This window comes from Trichechus manatus, unplaced genomic scaffold (assembly GCF_000243295.1).
Source record: "Trichechus manatus latirostris isolate Lorelei unplaced genomic scaffold, TriManLat1.0 scaffold00139, whole genome shotgun sequence".
In the NCBI taxonomy this organism is placed as follows: Eukaryota; Metazoa; Chordata; class Mammalia; order Sirenia; family Trichechidae; genus Trichechus; species Trichechus manatus.
The window spans coordinates 980,151-1,002,691 of NW_004444075.1; the positions used below are offsets into that span (position 1 = coordinate 980,151).

The 22,541-nt window shown below is 38.1% G+C and overlaps 1 protein-coding gene across 10 annotated transcripts in view; it reads left to right on the forward strand.

Moving 5' to 3' along the window:
• The window catches only part of INPP4B (inositol polyphosphate-4-phosphatase type II B), a 961,283-nt gene that overhangs the window by 777,404 nt on the left and 161,338 nt on the right, over positions 1-22,541 (forward strand). For all 10 annotated transcript variants that reach the window (XM_023739719.1, XM_023739717.1, XM_023739718.1 and 7 more), the window contains 2 exons: positions 8,364-8,541; positions 20,582-20,785. In XM_023739719.1, coding sequence (XP_023595487.1) covers positions 8,364-8,541; positions 20,582-20,785 — 382 coding nt within the window. The remainder of the gene's footprint in view (positions 1-8,363; positions 8,542-20,581; positions 20,786-22,541) is intronic.

Here is a 22,541-nt window from a genome sequence, read left to right on the forward strand (position 1 = left end):
GATGAGCATCTTGGATAGATATCTTCTCATCTTTCATGATATCAGGGAAGTTTTCTGTCAACAAATCTTCAACAATTTTCTCTGTATTTTCTGTTTTCCACCCCCCAGCCTGTTCTGGTACTCCAATCACTCGTAGGTTATTTCTCTTGATAGCGTCCCACATGACTCTTAGAGTTTCTTCATTCTTTTTAATTCTTTTGTCTGATTTTTCCTCAAATAAGTTGGCATCAAGAGCTTTATCTTCAATGTCACTAATTCTAACTTCTACTGCCTCAGTTCTGCTCCTATGACTTTCTATTGAGTTGTCTAATGCTGAAATTTTATTGTTAATCTTCTGGATTTCTGATTGCTGTCTCTCTATGGATTCTTGCAACCTATTAAATTTGGCATTATGTTCTTGAATAACTTTTTTAAGTTCCACTGCAACTGTGTCTGTATGTTCCCTGGATACTTCTGTATTTTGTTGAATTTCCTTTCTGATTTCTAGAAGAGTTCTGTATATTAATCTTTTGTATTCTGCCTCTGGTAATTCCAAGAAGTTCTCTTCCTACAGAGAATTTATTGATTCTCTATTTTGGGAGCTTTCTGAAGCCATCATGGACTGCCTTTTTGTGTGACTTGATATTGACTATTCTCTCCGAGCCATCAATAATTTATTATAATTTTATTTTGTGTTTGCTTAGTGAGACCTAGCTTCTTATTTTGTTTTGTTTTGATATGCCCAAATAGGCTGCTCATGTGCAGTAGTTTGATTTTTGACACCTTTGGATCTCTAACGTCCTGTCACCAAGTAGTTAGTTCTGTAAGTAAGTATGTGCACACAGGAGTCCATTAAATTTCCCTATATAGGTTCAGCTCGGGTGTTCAGGCATTCAGTCACCAAGTGTGTAATGCAGGCTCTCACCCCCAGTCCTAGAGAGGCATGGTGATTGGTGCAGGCACTGGACTCTGGCTGTGGTAGGGGATCACGTGCTGAGCCAGGCAAGGGGCTGACGGCTGCCCGTGAGAGTCTGAAAGGAAAGCATGTCCCTATTCTCTAGGGTGAGTAGGTAGGTGAGTTTTGCAGCTGCACTATCAGAACCCCACTCTGTTGGCTGTGAAGACTTGAGGGCACCACTTTTTCTTGGACTCCTGTATCAGGTGACTAGGCGCTTTAGGTGCTACCACCAGTCCTCAAGCCACTGCTGCAGATTGATAGAAGTGCCTACTTAAGGGGCAGGGCTGTTTCGAGGGTCACTGATCTGCCAGTTCACAGCTGAAGCAGTTGAAGTTAAACTTCAGATGTTTGCCCTGTTGTACTGTGGCAGTGAGGACTAACACTGTTGAGATGGGTCCCCACTAGTGTATACAGGGGTGTAAGGCACTCAGAGTCTGCGCACCCCTGATACCTGTGCCCAGTAAAGGAGCTGTGCTGACCCTGTGTTCCTGGCCTAGGGGAACCAGCAGCTTATTTGTTCCCTCTCCAAGGCCAGGATAATGGGTCAGGGCACCTTTTGTTATCTACTTCCGGCCCAGCGGACTCCAGGTGCAGAGTGCGGAGGGAGGAGGTAAAAGGGAGAGAGGTTTTTACCAAATGGGCTTTTTTTTTCCTAATCCCCACGAAACAGTGCACACATGTACTTATCTTAGCCTCTTAGGAGATGTTTTTCACTGGTTCGGAGTGTCCAAGCATAATCTCTGCTGCCGGGTCTCTCTCAATGTGGAAACTGCTTCCCGAGTGCAAGCACAGCACAGCTGTTTGCCTGCTTCACCGTGGATCAGCGTGGCTGTGGTGCTGCAGTTTCACTGCTGTGGCTCTGGCCCTCCTCACCTCTTCCAAACGGTCTCCCTCCCCGGTATCACTCAGACAGATTTCTCAACCTTGCCTTGTTCAGGGCTCCCAGATATTCATGTAGAATCAAATCACTTGTTTTTCCAGGTCTTTGTTTTAAGAGGGATATAGGAAGCATCTGACTACTCCACCATGTTGATCACGCCTCCTGAGTTTTATTCTTGTACCTATTCTTATCCTATACTTTTATTAGACGTGAAAGTGACAAAGTCCAGGATGGAGCTGGGGAGTTTTTGAGGTGGGTGGGTATCAGGACACCTGATTTGAGTATTGCTCCATTACACCTTGCCAGGCTAGTGAGCATGAAAATATCACAAGTCTAACTAGATAGAAATAGAACTGAACAGATCCTTGGAAGTTGTCAAAGAAAATCAGAATGAGTGAATTCCAGGAAAGGTGGGGACAGGCCATGGAATGAAGATTGGAATCCTAGCTCTATAGCTTTAGGCCTTAGTTACATAATAAATAAAATGGCAACAATAATTCCTATCTCATAGAGATTAAGAAGATAATTTTAAATGTTTATTTAAAGGACATAAAAAGTGCCTGGAATATTTTATTAGGGCAAGAATAGGACTAAGGAAAGAATGCATATAGAAGTCAGATCTGAATGGTCAAGAAATTACAAGTAAAAACTTGCAAACTGAAAGCTGTGTTAGCAGAAACCAATGTGATCACAGCCAATATGAACATTTCCTTTCATGGAGCAAATTAAACAACAATGAATTTTACTTTATTTCTCTCTTAATTAGCATCACTTGTCACAGAGCTAATAAATGGCAGAATCAAGATTTAATCAAGACGCTCTCATATTTTAAAATTTCCATTAAACCAGGATTTTGTCCCATAAGACTTATTTTAAATATAAACATCAATTTAATCTGAGATCACATAACTCATTTAATTATATATGTGAAATCCATAGGAAGTAAACAAGACAAATGTTTTCTAGCATCTAGTTCTTTTCCCTAAGCCAAAATCCAGGAGAAAAGGGAAAGGATCCATGGGGAAAGCAGACATATATTTTTTTCCTTCTATAATTTCATGAAGCCCATTGTTAAACCCTGTGAAGCCAGAAGGGTATCTTTAAGTGCACTGAGGTGTAAATTTTCATTTATTATCCACATGGTTTTCTTCTCAGAACTGCCAGCATGTCTATCCCTCACTCTGGATTCAAGAGATGAGTTTTTTACAAATAGTGCTTGACTTGGGAAAAAAAATAAGTGGAAATAGCCCTGAGATTATTCTCTAGATATTTAATTGTGCTACAGGTGCAGAGGTACATCACTCCAAAGCACTTTTCCTACCGGAAACCAAAGCAAACCAAACCCATTGCCGTCGATTTGATTCCAATTCATAGAAACCCTATAGGACAGAGTAGAACTGCCCCATAGGGTTTCCAAGGAACAGCTGGTGGATTTGAACTGCTGACCTTTTGGTTTGCGGCCATAGCGCTTAACCACTCTGCCATCAGGACTCCTTTCCTATCCTGGTCAACTTTAATCCTCTCCCCCTGTCTTTTCCTTCCCTTTTCCCTCCTTGCCTATGTATATGCATCATTTCTCACCTACATTTTTCCAGAACTCCACTGCCCAAAGTATTAGCTTGGTTGATTGAATAGATTAAGAAATGGAGGTAGTAGTGAACTAGGGGAGGGGTGGACAAGGTAAGAAACAGATTAAGTCCCAGAATATGTAGACTTTGGTTAGGGAGTTAAGGAAGACCTTTTTTTCCATTCTCCTTCCTTGCCTGCCTCCTAACTCTTCCAAATCCTAAGCGTAAGGCAAAGGTTTCAATCCCTTAGAGTGTTACATATCTCAAAATAGACAGTAAGTATAAGGATAGAGGCCAGGAGACTGGTTTGTAGGCTATTGCAATAATCCTGGTGGTAGATAATGATGGTCACAAACAGCAGGGTGGTGGCAGTGAATGTGGAAATAAGTAGCTGGATTGTGCATGTATTTTGAAGGAAAAGGCAAGATTTGATGAAAAATTGGACACAAAGTAGAAGAGAAAGAGAGAAGTTACAGACTATTTCAAGGATTTTGGTCTTTACAACCAGAGAAATAGAGTTACTATGAACTAAGGGGAGAGCGCAGAAGGAGCTAATTGTTCAGGATAAGGAGAAGATCAAGAGCTTAGTTTGGGACATGTTAAGTTTGAGGGGGAGCTGTCAAGAAGACAGCTTTTTTTATTGCAGTTCAAGGAAAAAGTCTAGGCTAGAGATGAGATTTGGGGAATTTGGGAGTCTCTGGGTGGTGCAAAGTTTAAAGCATTTGACTAGTAGCCAAAAGGTTGGTAGTTTAAACCTGCCAAGAGGCACTTCAGAAGATCTGGCAGTTTGCTTGCAAAAGACCACAGCCTTGAAAACTCTATGGAGCAGTTTTACTCTGACAGACAAGGTGTCCCCATGAGTCAGAATTGACTCAACAGCAACCAACAGCAATAACAACCAGCACATCTAAGGTATTTAAACCGTGTGACTAAATGAGATCACTTAGGAAGGACATAAAAGGAAGAGTTTCAATGACTGAGCCCTGGAACATGTCAACACTAGTCAGTGGGGAAATAAGGAGGAACAACAAATAAGGAATGAGACAGAATACACTCTCAAGAATATATAGATTCTTGTTTTAGTCATATTTTGGTTAGCAATTAGAGTTTATGAATATGAAAATCATAACATTATATGGTTTATTTTGATTTATATCTCCAAAATAATATGATGACACTTCCAGTAGCAACACACACACACAGACACACACACACACTATATATATATATAGGGCACAGTGATTAAGAACTCAGCTGTTAACCAAAAGGTCAGCAGTTCAAATCCACCAGGCACTCTTTAGAAACCCTATGGGACAGTTCTACTCTGTCCTGTAGGGTTGCTATGAGTCGAAATTGACTCTACAGCAATGGGTATATACATAAGTTCACTGTTTAATCAATACAAAAATATTACAAAAATAATTTCAATGTTCATTATTCATAATTTGCTATATTATTTACATCCTATCAAATATTTTTGTCTACAAAAATGTTGTCTTTTTTATGGTTTTGCCTGATTAATAGCTTTTTCAAGTGTTTAGATTCAGTTTAAATTTCAGACCACTATAAAATAGAGTTTAACTGTATTCTTTTTATCTACATAATTAAATTCTACTCATAACTTTCCATTTAAGAAGCTATAACTTTTAAAATACGTGACATATTTGAAGAGTAAGGCACTGACTAGGTAGATGAAATTTAAGTGTAGTTAAAATTACTTTGTGAGTGGTATTTTTTTTTTTTTTTTTTTCTGTATCATACTGTTTCATCCTAGACACCAACATTGGCTTTTATTGTGGAAAATGAATCTTTTGTCCTCACTAGGTAAGATGCTCAGAATTAAAAGACTTAATAGGAAGTACCAATGCCTGCTACATAACTCTGCTGGAAAGGAGACTGACTTCGCAGCAGGAGGCCAGAGTTATGCCTTTGTCCTGTGGTGGTGCTTGGAGATTATATTGGTGGTGGGAGGGGCAGGGGCGAGTGACTTGGAGAGAAAGGATGAGAGAATGATAAAAACGGTTGGGAGAGACATCACTGGTAACGAGAAGGGAAACAAAACAACTTGTGTTGAATATGGACTGCAAAGGTAATCTGATAAATGATACTAAGAAAATTAGAATAAGTTAAGGCAAAACTTTTATCAGAGGCATTTTATAGGAAGACCGTGGGTCCAGAGGGTATCTCATAAAGTCAAAACAATGGGAGTACGTTTCTCTAAAGGTGCTCAACTATCACCTGCATCTGGACCTTCTAGGGTGCTTGTTACACATGCTTCAGCCTATTGAATAAGAATCTCTTGGTGCTGATAAGGAATCTGCATTTTTTACAACCACCTAGCCCCTATCCTTGGAGCCCTGGTGGCACAATGGTTAAGAGCTACAGCTGCTAACCAGAAGATCGGCAGTTCAAATCCACTAACTGCTCCTTGGAAATCCTATGGGGCAGTTCTACTTTGTCCTGTAGGGTCACTATAAGTTAGAATCGACTTGACTGCAATGGGTTTTGTTTGTGTTTTTCCAGCCCCTATCCTCACCCCTGAGAGAATCTTTAGCCTGCTAGAATTTGAGGCACTCTGGTGGTGCAGTGGTTAAGAGGAGCTCTGTTGGTGCAGTGGTTAAGAGCTAGGCTACTAACCAAAAGTTCAGCGGTTAAAACTCAGCAGCCACTCCTTGGAAACCCTCCGAGGCAGTTCTACTCTGTCCTATAGGGTTGCTCTGAGTCAGAATGGATTCAACTTGACTGCAATGGGTTTAGTTTGGTTTGGTTTGAACTAGTGTATAATGAAAGACTGTGTGAGAAATAAATCTTGAAAATATATCTATTTGGAATCAACTGGAGAGGAAACTCTAAGGGATTTTGCAGAGTAAGAGAAACGCAGAGAAAATTATGTAAGTAGATTATGTTCAAGAATAAAGACACAGTGATCTGCCAGGAAAGTATGATATGAATAAAAAAGGAAGACGATCATGACAAGAGTCGAAAGGAATGCATGGGAGTTAACGTATGAGAGACCAGAAATGACATGCTGAAAAAGGGGACAGTAATGTGACGAGAAAGATGGAAGACCACACATTGCCTTTAGCACTCTGGCTCTCCAAGAGCTAAGCCATGGGAGCTCTGTCAGTATGAATAAGACAACACCAGAAAGAAAACTATAATGACAGGAGAGCAGAAGGGTGACAGGAATTACAGAGCAGTTGCCACACACTGCTTTCTGTAGTAGGTCCTGCTCTCTGATGTCAGAGCTACTGGGTATCAAACATTGTCCTCCTGCTGGTGACACATTGACATATTTCTTTAAATAAACATTTTCTTTACAAAAGTAACACAGTGTTGTTTGCTTTACTAAAGACTTTGGTGGATTGAACTTTGTATCCAGTTTGAGTACAGATGAGTAAGGAAACATGATTTTATTAAAGACATTGTACACTTTTACATGAGATCTTCAGTCTTAAACAAGTGATGAGCCAGAAAGAGACATAAGGAATTAGTCAGGACTATTTCTTTCTTGCTACTCCTTGCAATTGTTGTCGTTTGTTTTGTTGTTTGCATTAAAAATGTTTAATTGGTAGTTAAGTTATGAATTATTTTAACCCTCTACTTCTGAAATGTAAAAGTCTACAATTCAAGTAAGAAATTAGTAGAAAACCCTTTTAAGAGTGTCAGAGACTGGTGATGTGTTTCTTAGCCTTTATAAATCCATACCTCTCATTGACTTGTTGTTCTATCTTCTGAACAGCCCAAACAGCCAAGGACATTTCTTTTAATCATTTTGCAAAAAATAATATGGATATTCAATATACTTTTGCAAAAGAACATTGTCCCTGTGAAGATTCGATACTTTCCCCTGAAAGTCATCAGGGTAAAAGGAGAGAGTGCTTCCTAGATGTTAGTTTTTAAAAATGGTTTCTAATTTTTTTAAATTAGAAATGGAATTATGAGAATTAAATAATGTAGTAGGCGAAAGTACAAAAAAAATCCCATAAATGCTCAACACAGATTGCAAGTTGTTGTGAAAAATGCTTCAGCAGTTGAGTGTGAAAGAATGTAAGTGTTCTGTGGATGCACCAACCATGACTTCCCTCTTCTTTCTTTCTTGCTAGCGTTTCCCAATTTTACACCTTTCCCTGTGGGAATGCTTCCTCTGTCTTTCCTAAATTAAATTGGTCAAAGGTTCCAGGGAATCTGTATCCCCATAACATGTCTGACCAGGTTCCTAGATGATGACTATACAAGCCAATAGGTCATCAATTAATAATTTTAGATTTCTTTACAAGTTAGATGGGAAATCATAAGCGAGAAAAAGGGTGGTTGATAAAATAGCATAATGGAATTTTTGTGCTATAAATGTCCTTTTTCTATCCAAGAAAATTCTTCGTTTTCCTCCCACTTCTTGGCTATAAAAATTCCACCTCTCCTAGAATATCATGGGGGAAAATAAGATATAGTATTTATTGAATGACTGCTCTGTGACAAGCACTATTTTTCGATACTTCACATGAATAATCTCTAATCTTACTCGTGTGATCGTTGGATAATTAGTCCTACTTTCCCCATGAGGAAGCTGAAGGCTCCCCAGGGTCACCCAGCTAGTAAATGTCAGAACCAGGATTTATATTCAGATCAACCTGAATATAAAACCTCATGTTTTCCCCTCTATACTATGTGGTCTTAAGTTTATTAATAATTAATAATAGTAATAATTTGTTTTGAACACTAATACTTGACATATATAATCATAAAGAAGCCTCCTAGTGTTTGAGAAAAAACTAAATTCCTTTTACATAGTTTTAAACAATGATTTGGCCAAGTTACTTAAAAACCCTTAGTACATGGTAAATTTCTCTTATAACAGTCATCTGATCAATAGGAAGTAATGATGTTTGGAGTTCTGTTTATCATTTGCCATCTAGCATTAAGGGCTGCAAATTCTGTCTGCTTTATGTGTAACCTGCCTTTATCTTTGTTGTTGCAGTACCGGCTACCAGTTTATTTACTATTCACCTGAAAACACAGCCAAAGCAAAAGAAGTTCTCAGCAACATCAATCAATTACAGCCTCTTATAGCAACCCATGCAGACCTACTGCTTAATTCTGCAAGCCAGCATTCTCCAGACAGCTTGAAGAGTTCTTTAAAAATGCTCTCAGAAAAAGTAAGATCGAAATCATCGCTACAGTGGGTGAAATGAAATAGTCAAATCCCTATTGGTGCTGCTTTCTGCATGCATTGCCTTTCATAGCATCTGGAAATGTAAAATAGACTAGGTTAAAAAGTAAGCTTCAAAGTATGGTCACAGGATCAAAATGAATTGGCCTCCTTCTCTTTTCAAGTCTTACTGAGCATTATTATTATTATTTTTTTTCCTGGTAGGAAAGGAAACCTGTTAGTGATTGGGGTATATTTTATCTTTTCCTTGACATCTTTCATTTTCTTTGGTTTGTGGTCTTATTAATGAATTAAATTAGATTTGGAAAATTATTTTCCTCTGGTGATCACCTAATTTTTATGCATATGAAGCTGTATATTTAAAGAGGAATGTCCTTCATTTGAAAGTAGAGCCTTGATGTGAATTCTTGTCAGTGGCATGGGGTGACTTCTCTCTCTCTGTTTGCTTTCTATAACATCATCTACTTGGTAAAATCAAAACCTAACCAAACCCGTTGCCATCGAGTCAATTCTGAATCATAGTGACCCTATGGGATCAGGGTAGAACTGCCCCATAGGGTTTCCAAGGAGCGGCTGGTGGATTTGAACTGACAACCTTTTGGTTAGCAGCCAAGCTCTTAACCACTGTTCCACCTACTAGGTGAAGGTCCCCCAAATTTTTAAAAGTATTAGTTATTGCTTGAAACATAGTGGGACCTAAGCCTTAGTTTTTCCAATTTGGACTCGCACTTGTATCTGCGGAGAGAGGTAGTCTGCATCAGGTAGCACTTTGTAGATACTCAATACCAACCTCCATAACTACTTAGGGCAGCTGTATCACATAGAGAGAACCAAGATAGAAAAAGTACAACTTGATTTTAAATGTAAAACCAGGTATCCTGGAGTCGGATTTTGTAATGTGCTCATCCTTCACCTTGGCATTCTGAGGACATATTGCTATTTATTATGAGACACTGACAATGTATATGCCCTTATAGAAACTGTTCAAAGATAATCCTCATGGTATCTAATTCTAGAATGAAATACCAGCGTAGTTCTTCATCTCCATAAAGAACAAATTCACAGAAACCTGAGTGTTATGTATGTGTGTATTTTTGATTCAGGTATGTTAATTTGTAATGATAATCCTTTGTACTTTAACATTTTAACTTAAAGTGCACTTCTCATGTATTTTTCTCAGGGGAGAAAACAAATATCTATTATCATTAAATATTCGCTAATGTCTACTCAGAAAGGCCAGCTAAATTATCTAATAAAAAATGAAAAATCAAAATCCAAGACTTCCAGTTGAAAATAGGACATTTTTCCATGCCAGAGAACCAGTGCCTCCATCAGGAAAAGAGAGGAAAAAATTGACCCAAATGTTACAAGCACTTACTTTGTGTCAAATATTGTGCTAGAGACTTTGTGTCTTCTGTTATTTTACTTAATCTTCATAATTCTGGGGTACATGTACTATTCATTTCACAAAGGAAAAGACAGAAGCTAGGGGAAGTTAAAAATAAAAAACCAAAATCATACAGCTGTATTCAAACGCAGGTCTGGTTGACTCTGTAATGTAAGACTTTTATGGTATCCCTTATGTAATAATGTAATATTTATGTTTTGACCTCTCTTTATTTTCTTTCTCTCTCTTTCCTTCTTTCTTCTTAGACAAATTCCTCAGCAACACTTATCTATTTTAGTAGTTAATAAATAAATCTTTATGGCTAGGGGAAAAAAATATTGGGGGGGGAGGTTTCTTGCATACAGTAAAATAATATAATTTTTTTTTGGGGGGTTAGTTTCTCTTTTGGAGTCGTAGATAAGAGGAGTTTTTCTGAATCCACTTAAGCAGAAAATTTTAGCAAATAGCACATCACTGGAGTGATTACAGAGCAGTATTTATATTCTTCCTGTTCATTGGGCAAGGATTTGTCATTTCATACATCATTTTATAACTTGCAGCAGTGATTTGGGGGAGGAGGGTGTTTCTCCTCCTTTAATTCAGCATTGATACAACTTTTTTCCCTATGTTTTTCTACTGAGTAAACAAACTTTGTCTACTAATAAATCTGTCATCCCTTAAAACTAGGAGGATCTTTTTTAAAGTTAAGCTTGCAAGTCATGCATTCTTTTAGGATTTCTTGCCTGGAAGTGCAAAGAATTATCTAAGTTAACAGAGTTTTACATAGTCTATGATGACTGTTAGTAGAGAAAGAGTTTTAGTGGCATCTTAAAATTTTAATATAATTTAATATTAGCAGGATTTGAGTTTAACAAGTTTTGTTTTTAAGTTTCAGGGGTTTTGACACGCTGTGGATTAGAGAATAAAACTCCTTCCTTCATTGAGAGTTCCTTTTTTGGTTTATTTGTTTTAACTGAATTTGGACTAGGATGTTTGGAAAAGAAGTAATTGAGTTGGTTTCTTAGGAACTCATTTGTACAGCATACAGAGTTCCTATGTAGTATGAACACTTAATACGCTCGGCTGCTAGCCAAGAGGTTCGAGGTTCAAGTCCACCCAGAGGCACCTCAGCAGAAAGGCCAGATGATTTACTTCTGAAAAATCAGCCATTAAAAACCCTGTGGAGCACAGTCCCACTCTGACACACATGGGGTTGCCAAGAGTCCAAATCAACTCAACAACAACTGGTTTAGGGATTGTCTATATTTATACTTCTCTGGGAATTCTGAAGCCTTTAGCAGCTGAACACGGGAGAGTTAACTGAAGTACAATGGAGAGTCTGGAGAAGTCTGGAGTAACCTATGGGTAGGGTGAAGAAAAGCATTCAGCTACTTTGTAATGAGATGGCATCTCTCATATCATGTCAGGCAATACATCTGGAAATGATAGCAATGGAAGCAAGTAGCAGTTCAATATCTACTCAGAGTCTGGGGCAACAAAGAAACCCAGCTTGCTAAGGAGGTATATTCAGGGAATTTCAGAGCAGGCAATATTTGTAGATCCCTGTCAGGGATTGAACTGTGTCCTCCAAAAATATGTGTCAACTTGGTTAGACCACGATTCCCAGTATTGTGTGGATGTCTTCCATTTTGTAATTGATATAGTTTTCCTATGTGTTGTAAATCCTAATCTCTGCCTGTGGTTAATGAGGCAAGATCAGGTTATGTTAAAGAGGATTAGTATGGGATGTAACACTCTTGCTCAGGTCACATCCCTGATTCAATGTAAAGGGAGTTTCCCCAGGGTGTGGCTTGCACCACCTTTTATTTTACAAGAGATAAAAGGGAATCCAGCGGAGAGTAGGGGACCTCATACCACCAAAAAAGCAGTGCCAGGAGCAGAGAGTGTCCTTTGGACCCAGGGTTCATGTGTGGAGGAGCTCCCAGACCAAAGGAAGATTGATGACAAGGACCCTCCACCAGAGCTGATGGAGGGAGAAAGCCTTCCCCTGGAGCTGGTGCTCTGAATTTGGACTTGTAGCCTACTAGGCTGTGAGAGAATAAATTTCTCTTTGTTAAAGCCATCAGCTTGTGGTATTTCTGTTATAGCAGTACTAGATAAGTAAGACAATTCCAAAGGCAATTCACATTTTCTCTAATGCTAATGAGAACCACACCTGGAGGCTAAGGCTACACAGTAAGATTCCATCCCTCCATTGGTGGAAAAAGCAAACAAACAAAGAAAATAATTTATAAAGAGTAAAAACATTCACTGAGTTTATATGATTTGCTAGACACTGTGCCTGACACTATGGGCAAAAAAATGGAATGAGACACAGGCCTATTCTTTCAAAGAATTCACAGTCTTGATGGTGATAGTTGTGATGATAATGATGGTGACGATAATAGCTAGTACTCACTGGAGGCTTAATAACTGTGAGGTACTGTTATAAGGTCTTTTTTGTTTCACAATCCTATGAGTTAGGTAATTCCAATCACCAGTAATTATCAACGCATCTTGATTGCATGTTTGATCAATTTCAGACTGCTGAAGTTGGTAAAAATCTTCAATTTCTTCCTCTTTGCCCTTAGTGGTTGGTGCGTAAATTTGAATAATAGTCGTATTAACTGGTCTTCCTTGTGGACATATGGATATTATCCTATCACTGACAGCACTGTACTTCAGGATAGACCTTGAAATGTTCTATTTGACAATGAATGCAAATGCCATTCCTTTTCAAGTTGTTATTCCCAGCATAGTAGACCATATGATTGTCCAATTCAAAATGGCCAATACCAGTCCATTTCAGCTCACTAATGCCTAGGATATCGATGTTTCATTTTTGAAGATTTCCAATTTTCCTAGAGTCATACTTCATACATTCCACTTTCTGATTATTAATGGATGTTTGCAGCTGTTTCTTCTTATTTTGAATTGTGCCACATCAGCAAATGAAGGTCCCAAAAGCTTGACTCCATCCACATCATTAAGTTTGACTCTACTTTGAGCATGCAGCTCTTCCCCAGTCCTCTTTTGAATGCCTTCCAACGTGAGGGGCTCATCTTCTGGTACTACATCAGACAATGTTCCCTTGCTATTCAGAATGCATTGATAATTACTGGTGGTTGGAATGCCAAAGCTGTAAACAAAGAAGAAGGATCTGTAGTTGGAAAATATGGCCTTGGTGATAGAAACGATGCTGGAGATCGCATGATAGAATTTTCTAAGACCAATGAATTCTTCATTGCAAATGTTTTTTTTGAACAACGTAAATGCTGACTATACACTTGGACCTTGCCAGATGGAATACATAGGAATCAAATTGACTACATCTGTGGAAAGAGACAATGGAAAAGCTCAATATCATCAGTCAGAACAAGGCCAGGGGCTGACTGTGGAACAGACCATCAATTGTTCATATGCAAGTTCAAACTGAAGCTGAAGAAAATTAGAGCAAGTCCACAAGAGCCAAAGTATGGCCTTGAGTATATCCCACCTGAATTTAGAGACCATCTCAAGAATAGATTTGACACATTGAACACTAATGACTGAAGATGAGACAACTTGTGGAATGACATCAAGGATATCATACATGAAGAAAGTGAGAGGTCATTAAAAAGACAGGAAAGAAAGAAAAGACCAAAATGGATGTCAGAAGAGACTGAAAGTTGCTGTTGAATATCGAGTAGCTAAAGCAAATGGAAGAAACGATGAAGTAAAAGTGCTGAACAGAAGATTTCAAAGAAATCCAAAAGGGAAGAATACCCTGGCATTCCTCAAGCTGAAAGAACTGAAGAAAAAAATTCAAGCCTCGAGTTGCAATATTGAAGGGTTCTATGGGGGAAAATATTAAGTAATCCAGGAAACATCGAAAGAAGATGGAAAAAAATACACAGAGTCACTATACCAAAAATAATTGGTTGACGTTCAACTGTTCCAGGAGTTTGCATATGATCAGGAACCAACGGTACTGAAGGAAGAAGTCCAAGATGAACTGAAGGCATTGGCGAAAACAAGGCTCCAGGAATTGATGAAATACCAGTTGAAATATTTCAACAAATGGATGCAGTGTTGGAAGTCCTCATTCATTTATGCCAAGAAATGTGGAAGACAGCTACCTGGCCAACTGACTGAAAGAGATCCATATTTATGCCTATTCCAAAGAAAAGTGATCCAACCGAATGCAGAAATTATCGAACAATATCATTAATATCACATGCAAGTAAAATTTTGCTGAAGATCGTTCAAAACCAGCTGCAGCAGTACATCAACAGGGAACTGCCAGAAATTCAAGCCAGATTCAGAAGAGGACATGGAACAGGGAATATCACTGCTGGTGTCAGATGGATCCTGGCTGAAAGCAGAGAAAGCCAGAAAGATGTTTACCTGTGTTTCATTTACTATGCAAAGCCATTTGACTGTGTGTATCTTAACAAATTACGGGTAACATTGTGAGGAATGGGAATTCTAGACTTAATTGTGCTCATGAGGAACCTGTACATAGATAAGGAGGTAGTCATTCAAACAGAACAAGGGGATACTGCGTGGTTTAAAGTCAGGAAAGGTATCAGTCAGGGTTGTATCCTTTCACGTACTTAATCTGTATACTGAGCAAATAATCCAAGAAGCTGCACTATATGAAGAAGAATGGGGCATTAGGATTGGAGGAAGACTCATTAACAACTTCCATTATACAGATGACACAACCTTGCATACTGAAAGTGAAGAAGACTTGAAGCACTTACTGAAGTAGCGCAAAGACTACGGCCTTAATTATGGATTATACCTCAACATAAAGAAAACAAAACTCCTCACAACTGGACCAATAAACAACATCATGATAAACGGAGAAAATATTGAAGTTGTCAAGGATTTCATTTTACTTGGATCCACAATCAACACCCATGGAAGCAGCAGTCAAGAAATCAAATGATGCATTGCATTGGGCAAATCTGCTGCAAAAGACCTCTTTAAAGTGTTAAGAAGCAAAGATGTCTCCTTGAAAACTAAGGTGCCCCTGACCCAAGCCTTGGTGTTTTCAATCGCCTCATATGCATAAGAAAACTGGACGATGAATAAGGAAGACCAAAGGAAAATTGATGCCTTTGACTTTTGATGTTGGCGAAGAATGTTGAATGTACCATGGACTGCCAAATGAGTGAACAAATCTGTCTTGGAAGAAGTACAGCCAGAATGCTCCTTAGAAGCAAGGACGGCGAGGCTACATCTCACATACTTTGGAAATGTTATCAGGAGATATCAGTCCCTGAAGAAGGATATCATGCTTGGTAAAGCAGAGGGTCAGCAAAAAAAAGGAACATCCTCAAGAAGATGGATTGACACAGTGGCTGCAACAATGGGCTCAAGAGTAACAATGATTGTGAGGATGGCACAGGACCGAGCAGTGTTTCTTTCTGTTGTACATAGGGTTGCTGTGAGTCGGAACTGACTCGGTGGCACCTAACAACAGCGACATCTATCTATCTGTGTATCTGTCTATCATCTATTTTATCTATCTATCTCTATCTGTCATCTGTCTTTCTATATTGTTTTCGTTGTCTGCTGCAGAGTCGATTGTCACTCATGGCAACCCCATGTGTACAGACTAGAACTGTTCCACCTTTTGGAAGCAGATCTCCAGCCTGTCTTCTGAGGTACCTCTGTGTAGATTAAAACCATCAACCTTTCAGCTAGTAGTCAAGCACTTAACCGTTTGTGCTACCCAGGGATTTCTATATGTGTGAGTTGTAAGACTCACACATACATATATATGAAAATCCAGCTCAGCTATAAGACAGTCCAACTAAAAATGAGCAAAAAAATTGAACAGAAATTACACCAAAGAAGATATATTGATGGCAAATAAGCACATGCATAGAGGCTCAACATCATTTGTCATTAGGAAACTATAAGTGTAAGCTATAATGAGATGCCACTAACCGCCACCTAGAATGGCTGAAATCAAAAATGCTGAGCATATGAAGAGTTTGAGGAGGATGTGGTATAAATGCAACTCTTATATATCACCAGTGAGTACAAAATTGTAGGACATTTTGGAAAACAGTCTACCAGTGTCTCATAAAGTTAAACACCATGTGATCTAGCTATCTCATTCCTAGTTATTTATCCATGAGAAAGTTTATTTTGTAGGCCTTGAGAAGGTTGTTGATTGAAGAAGATTGGGAGGCCTTTCCTGTGAAGATTATCCTCATAGCAATAGATTAGCTGAGTTAGGAAAATGGATTTAAAAAACAAAAAACAAAGATCAACTGGGCATCACAGTTACTTTGAGGAGCTTGCTAAATATACAAAGTCTGATTTTGCAGCTCTAGGAAGGGACTCAGGAGTCTACATTTTGATGTTAGTGGTTTCAAATCACATCCTGAAATCAAAAAAATGTTAGCTTAAGAAAAGTAAACCAACAAGAAAGGAATCAATGAAAGTATCTACATGAAAAACATATAAAAGATCTTAACCGGGGACTAACTGGAAATGTAAAGTAAGAGTCAAACTTTAAAATTGAAAAAGTATAACCAGGAGAACAAAAACCAGTTGCCGTGGAGTAGATTCCGACTCATGGCAATCCTATATGTGTCAGAGTAGAATTGTGCTCCACAGGGTTTTCAAGGATTGAATTTTTGCAAGTATATCACTAGGACTTTCTTTTGAGGTATCTCTGGGTGGATTCAAACCTGCAACCACTGGGTTAGCAGCTGAGCTCGTTAACCATTTGCAGCACCCAGAGATTCCAAACTGATGACTGATCCAGCAGATAGATATTACTAAAGATAGCCTGGAAGTTTGGACTCAGTTGCTAAATATTAATGCTATCACTCATATAGAAAAGCCAGGAAGAACACATTTGTTAAAGAACTTGATGGGTTCAGGCTGGGACTTCTGAAATTGAAGGACTTTCAGGTGGAAACCGTTGACAGTGATGGTTCAGGAAGTGATTAGAGAGATGGATTTTATCAATTCCTGCATAGAGATAATAATTGAAGGCATGGGGGAATGGGTTTATCACCAATGGAAAAAATACCTTTGGAAAAAAATGTTTAAGGAATCTTGGGGTCTACTTACCATATTCTGAGTGAGCAGAGAATAATGAGTCAAAAAGGAAACTGAAAAGGGCAATCAGTAGAGAGAATCGTAAATACAGACTGAACTATACAGCTTACAAAGAACTTCCATAAGAGTTTCACAGGCAGGCATTGTAATTTTGTACAAACTGGGAAAGGATGGTTAAATGATTTAACCAAGGTCAAGTAGATAATTTATATGAGCTGCTCAAATATTGGGTAACTCTCCTGGTTGCAAGTCCAATGTTCTTTCCTTTAGAGAATATTGGACACACAAGTATGCATAAATGACAGAGTATAGCACTATTGGCCTATAAAATAATTAAAGCATACCAAATTTTAGAATAAAAAGAATTATTTCTGGATAAATTCGTAACTAATATAATAGTAATCACTTGTCTATGCCATTGGCTACTTCTGTATTGCAGGTTAGATTAGGCGTTACCTTGAATTTTTTCAGCGAGAATAAGGAGATTTTCAGTAGAATGGGACTTGGCTTAATTTGTTGAAATCTGAAGTGAAAAAGTGGTTTTAAGGGAACATATCGTAACTACTATTCTGCAATTAATATTGAGGAAACCAGGACTTTCTGTTCAGCCATCCCCAGGAGAAGTAATTTTTAGTAGTTTCATACTTGCCGATAATTTTGTACGTTACTTTGAAGAATAGATGTACGATAATATGAATTGGAAAAATGTCAGTAAGGCTAAAAAACATTTCATCTTTAAGATAACGTTTCTCTCTCTTTTTTATATTAAATAAATGAACTAGATCTGCCTTGGGTTTAGAGTTCATGCTTCATGTATACTGATATTTAAAAGAATTGTGTTGCCTTCTTTCATTTAATGTAGTGAGAGCTAAGTCACAAAAGGAAAAATGTTTTCAGAGCAGAGTCAATAGACAACTCGGAAACATGGTCACATCCTTCCCATGACTTTTAGCTTCCCTCGTTTCACCCACATTGCAGCAACTGCAACATACAGATGCATTGGGATTGAATGACTTCATTAATCTCCTCAAGCTGATTTATTTTCACTGTAAAACTTGCAAGGCTTACACTGCACAACATTTACTAAGTAGTTCTGGTCAACAAAATTAATATTTTTGTTTCCAGATCACACAATATTGCTGTCGAATATTTAGATATTTTCTAACAAAATGCTATTCTATGCACAGGATCCTGGTGATCCAGAGAACTTCCAAGGGAATCAGATAAATTTGTCCATATAGACACAAAGTAAACCCTCAGCTATCATAGTGTTTTTTAAAGAATCTGTGCCTTGTATTCAGCTACTCAAAGAAACTGCTGGGTTGTAAAACTGCAAAAATTGACTGCATTATCTCCCTTGCTTTTGGTGGTAAATCAACTCTAATGAATCTGAATAACTGGAGTCTCTGTATACGAGTGCTTTGGCAAGAAAGTGGTGACAATCATCAGTACTATAGAAGATCCATTGGATGTGAATAGATATTCAGCTACTTAGTAATTATATGAGTATTGTGGAGACTGGAGCTGTAGTAGAAAGAACTCAAAGAAAGCAAGCTGTTTTGCTCTAAAAATAAATCAAAAGAGTTTGTTGAACTCTCAACAGAAAAATAGTTTTGCTAAGCTGAATAGAAGTAAATTTACATTTTTAATATTTAAATTCATTGATGTACATATCTGTGCTACATGGAAAACTATGCAAATAACATTTCCCCATTTGCTATAAATACATTTACTGTGTTAGTACTGACTAGCCAACTTTTTCATCAACATTTTTTATATCTTTCATTCTCATTTAAAACTTCATTATGAACATTAATGAACACTTTTTATTTCTTTCCAATATTAACTACCTTTTTATTTTGTTTTCCTAATTTATTACTATTTTCCAAGCTTTTGTACTATTTGTGCGTTCTTTCTTCCATATTTCTTGTTTTTCTTACTTTCACAGTGAGTTCATTGTGACTAATAAATGAATAGAGTGTTTAAACATCCAATAAAATTTATCAGTGAAGATGGTTACACTGGCAATTGTTGGTATAATTAATTATGAGCACTGGTAGACGTTCAAAAAGGCTTAGGGAGTTGGAGTTAGAGAAGAAGGGGATAAAGAACAGAAACATCTAGGTTGATGGTGAGGGGGTGGTGTGTAATAATGGGTGAAGGTACTCATTACGAGTTATGCATTTTAGGATCTGTTCCATTTATGCTGCAAGCAGCAGTGTGCCCTTGGACAGGTCAACACACTTCTTTCTCAGTTTCCTTATCTAAGTAATGAAGAGGTTGAACTTTAAGGCCCCTTCCAGCTCTAGAATATCATGATCTATTGCAAAGAAGTAACTATGCAGATGTGACATAGTGTGATTAGGCACTTGTGTTGCACGTCATTTAATTGGTTTTCTTTGACTGTCGACCCTCACAACAAGGAGATTGAGAGAGAGAGCTTAGTAACCGCTAGTTGGACATGGCAACGTTGACTGCGTATTGAGAGTACACCAATGAATACTTACGTTGAGTTACAGCAGTGGTGAAGTCAGTATTATATCCAGGATGTCTCCTTAAATGGTGATGATGTCAATTATTATTTAAAATAACCACATGAGTTAAAAGACTCCTTCTTAACAGATTGCAAAGTATGAGTATATTATTAACAACATGGTCAATGCTTAAGTTACTTTTCTGTACTCTTTGACTGAACAGATTGTCGGACCACATGCATGTTAAGTGTACTATAATACAGAAAATCAATTACTGCACCCTCCAGTATATTACAGGGCGAAGCTATTAAACATTTCATCAGGAAATTGTAAAGTACAGCTGTAAAGTTCTCTATTGTTGGGAAGCCGTCATTACAGTACTTACAGGTACTTACAGGTACTACAGTACTTACTAGGTATTTACCACCAGCCTGTAAAATCTACCATGCCAAGTTTCACAGTAACCTTGTTAACATTGAGCATTAGCGAATGTTAACATGAAACAATTTGGTGGAGGAGACAGTTAAGGGGGTGATAATAAGGAATAAAAATCAAATGTTTTCACATAAGAGCCTTCCTGTGTTATCTCTACTGTTGACATCTGCCCATGATGCAAGAAAGAAAAAAAGTTCTGTCTCTGTTTTTTAAAGAAATATCTTTGTTGCTTTAGCCTTTAAATCTGTTTGCAATATAAGATATACGCAAACTGATCACATTTTCTTTTAAGGTGTGTTTGGTGTACTTGAAAGGCGCAGCAGGTAGATGCTGTTCAACCGATTATCTCCAGTGAAATTCGTCTCCAAAGACAGGATTTTGAGCTAAAGGGGGCGGGGGGCGGGCTGAGGAGACAGATGGTTAGTTTATAGTGCATATAGAACCTCAGCATTAACTTTCAAACAGGAGGACTCAAGGGCTTGGCAGCATCCCAAAACTGAACTATTTTCCATTGATTGGTATGAATCACTTTCTCACTTCTGCCTGTACCTCTTCTACCATCTACATCACTAATGTGCCAACAAATCTGCAATTAACCTTTTTATCACTCTATGCTGAGACATGTACCATGGTGTTTCTGATCCTTGTCCATTTCTTTCCAGACAGAGCTTTTTGTACATGCCTTCAAGGATCAACTGGTCAGGAGTGCACTTTTAGCACTCTACACTGCCAGGCCAGGTGGCGTCCTTAAGAAACCACCCTCTCCTAAGAGCAACACGGAGGAGAGCAGTCCCCAGGGCCAACTCCCACCCATGAGAAGGCAGGACTCCATACCACACCATTCAGACTACGATGAGGAAGAGTGGGTAAGTCTCTAGATCTCTTACACACCACTTGCCTCCCAGTGTTTTGCCCTGAGAGATACAGCAAGAATGCTAAGAAATTTCTGCTCTTTATCAAAACATAATTTGGAAAAATCATAAGACAGATTGAGGATAAATCATATTTTTCCTTAGGGGCAAATTATAATTGTAAGTTGTATTCCCAATCAAGAGCTTGCTATCAAATAAATCACATATGTAACCAACAATATGTCACTAAAGCAAAGATACCAAAGTTACTAAGTTCTATAATACTTTTGCTTATTTACTACCAAGGTAATATAAACCATTAAAAATTTTTTTAGGAAAAAAAATTGTCAATAATAACACTACTTGGATACCACAAATATTTTTATTGTTTCATATTCCATTCTAATCCATTAGTGGTGGGCAAACTTTTTTTAAAATTACCATTTAAATGATTTGAGTCAAAGAGATCTCTTAAATCTTTCTTATTCATGATTCTATGATTAAGTCAAGATGTTATTGCAGGTACTCGAAAATTGGCGGAAACATCTGAAAAACTAGCCAGTAAAGCAAATAATTAAAAGCAAAAGCCAACATGGTTATAGGAATTTTAAGTGCCTTAAGCTGCTATTGAGTCGACTCTGACTCATTGCAACCTTAGGTACAACAGAACAAAATGTTACCTGGTCCTGCGTCATCCTCACGAACTGCAAGCATGTCTGACACCATCATTGCAGCTATTGTGCCAATCCATCTTAGTGAGGGTCTCCCATGCTCTTGCTGGCTGTCTACGTCACTAATCACAAAGTCCTTCTCTAGTGATTGATCTCTCCCATTGATGTGTCCAAAGCAAGGGAGATCTATTCTGATCTACAAGGTTTTCATAGACTGATTTTTCAGAAGTAGATCTCCAGGCATTTCTTCCTAGTCTATCCTAGTCTGGAAATTCCACTGCAACCTGTCCACCCTGAGTGACCCTGCTGGTATTTGAAATACCAGTGGCATAGCTTCCAGCATCACAGAGACACACAAGCCACCACATTACAGCAAACTGACAGATGGATGGTGGATAGGAACTCTAGTTGGGCAGAATAGAAAGGGGGGACGTAAAGACGGAGAGCAAGAGGCAGCAGTGTGCTATGACTGAATCAATGCATATTAATTATCTAAGAGCCTTCCAAAGTATATGCACATCATGTACAGAAAAAAGGAAACCCTTTATTGTATCATAGGTTCAACAACAACAAAAATAGTGAGCTAGTTATATTAGCTGTTAAACACTTAGTTAACAATTACTCTTCTTGTCACCCTAGAATTTAAAAGTGTTCAGGGAGTGAGTTATTTAAAGGCCCAGGTCTCTTTTAAAAAACGCTAGCTAAGAGGCTGTGAAATGATGCCTGCTCTTTCTTTGGAAAAATCTGTCACAGGAAAGATAGAGCTGAGTTCCGAGAGGTAAAAGCTGAATAAGTGTTTGTTGTTGCTGATTAAGATTGCATTTCTCCCACTGAAGCATTTTCAAAAGAGCAAATCTAATATTATTTCTCCCTTTTACCTTCACCTTCTTCCTCAATTTATTCACATCTCACAGGCATGCACACCTCTTAACCTCTCTGAAGTTCAATTTTCTCAACTGCAGAATGAAAATAACAGCACCTGGTCTGCTTAGCTCTGGGGGTGATCACGAGATAAATGATCTTACCATGTGGTGATGTCCTACTGCCTGCAGAGGCCTGGGCAAATGCATTGTATCACTTTAGTATTATAGTTACATGTT